At 40.7% G+C, this 1,542-nt stretch overlaps 1 protein-coding gene across 1 annotated transcript; it reads left to right on the top strand.

Moving 5' to 3' along the window:
- Nucleotides 1-335: 335 nt before the first annotated feature.
- On the top strand, nucleotides 336-1,259 carry Or1l4b (olfactory receptor family 1 subfamily L member 4B). Its single transcript, NM_001000823.1, is given in 1 exon segment — nucleotides 336-1,259. A coding segment is annotated over 1 exon segment (924 nt).
- Nucleotides 1,260-1,542: the final 283 nt, after the last annotated feature.

Consider the following 1,542-nt stretch of genomic DNA (forward strand, 5'->3'; position numbering starts at 1 on the left):
AAAATGTGTATAATATACATATATGTATATGATATATAAGTATATATGGATATGAATATGGATGGCACTAAGAATAACTCCAACAGAAGCATCTCCCAATAAAAGGAGGACTTTCATCTTCTAATTTAGAAGGCAGTTTAGAATTTTTCAACTTGTTACTTCTTTGACATTACTGTTATTTTATTTTTAATATAATTTCTTGAACTAAACATATATTTTAAATCCTAGTGAAAGTCATTGGGATTTCATTTCAGGACAGGATAGGAGAGACACTGTCTTGATCAATTTGGCCACATCTTTCCCAAAGCCTTACAACTATATTCAGAAGTAGAGAAATGAACAGTAGCAGCACCTCGGACTTCATCTTGCTGGGTCTCTCTTCCGATCCCTGGATGCAAAAACCCCTTTTTGTCATCTTCATTGTCATGTACCTGGGCACCGTGGTGGGGAATGTGCTTATCATCCTGGTTATCCGCTCTGACACCAAGCTCCATACTCCCATGTACTTTTTCCTCAGCAACTTGTCATTCATGGATATCTGCTTCACAACAGTCATTGTGCCCAAGATGCTAGTGAATGTGCTCTCAAAGACAAAAACTATCTCCTACGTGGGATGCCTAGTACAGATGTACTTCTTTATAGCATTAGCAAACACTGATAGCTACCTGCTGGCTTCCATGGCCATTGACCGATTAGTGGCCATCTGCAACCCTTTACATTATGATGTGGTAATGAGGCCACAACACTGCCTCCTCATGCTTCTGGGTTCTTGCACCATCTCCCATCTACATGCCTTGTTCCGTGTCCTCCTTATGTCTCGACTCTCATTCTGTGCCTCCCATGTCATTAAGCACTTTTTCTGTGACACTCAGCCTGTGCTAAAGCTGTCCTGCTCTGACACATCTTCCAATCAGATTGTAGTCATGACTGAGACCCTGGCTGTCATTGTGACCCCCTTCCTATGTATCCTCTTTTCCTACCTTCGAATCATTGTCACTGTGCTCAGGATCCCCTCTGCAGCTGGAAAGTGGAAAGCCTTCTCTACCTGTGGCTCTCACCTCACTGTAGTGTCTCTGTTCTATGGGAGTGTCATCTATGTCTACTTTAGGCCCCTGTCCATGTACTCAGTGGTGAAGGACCGGGTAGCCACCATTATGTACACAGTAGTAACACCTATGATGAATCCTTTCATCTATAGCCTGAGGAACAAAGATATGAAGAGAGGTTTGAGGAAGTTAAGGGACAGGTTTCACTCATAGAAACATAAAATTATGAAACATAATTGAGAGATGACCTAAGACATTTTCAGGCTGCACTTCCATTCTCTCCATCTCTGTATATATACTCTATGAAGTTGTGTTAACCACCAGCACCACTGATCTGGAAGCAAGACAGTGCTCTGTAAATTATCTTGACCAGACTCATGTTCATTCTCAGACTGTATATTACAGTAATCCAAATTTCAGAAATTTGACAAACTCAATAGATTCATAACTATACATTCAATAAGAATGTCTATGATCTCAGACCTGAAAATTATAA

The sequence above is a fragment of the Rattus norvegicus genome, chromosome 3 (assembly GCF_021556685.1).
Source record: "Rattus norvegicus strain SHRSP/BbbUtx chromosome 3, alternate assembly SHRSP_T2T, whole genome shotgun sequence".
Taxonomy (NCBI): domain Eukaryota; kingdom Metazoa; phylum Chordata; class Mammalia; order Rodentia; family Muridae; genus Rattus; species Rattus norvegicus.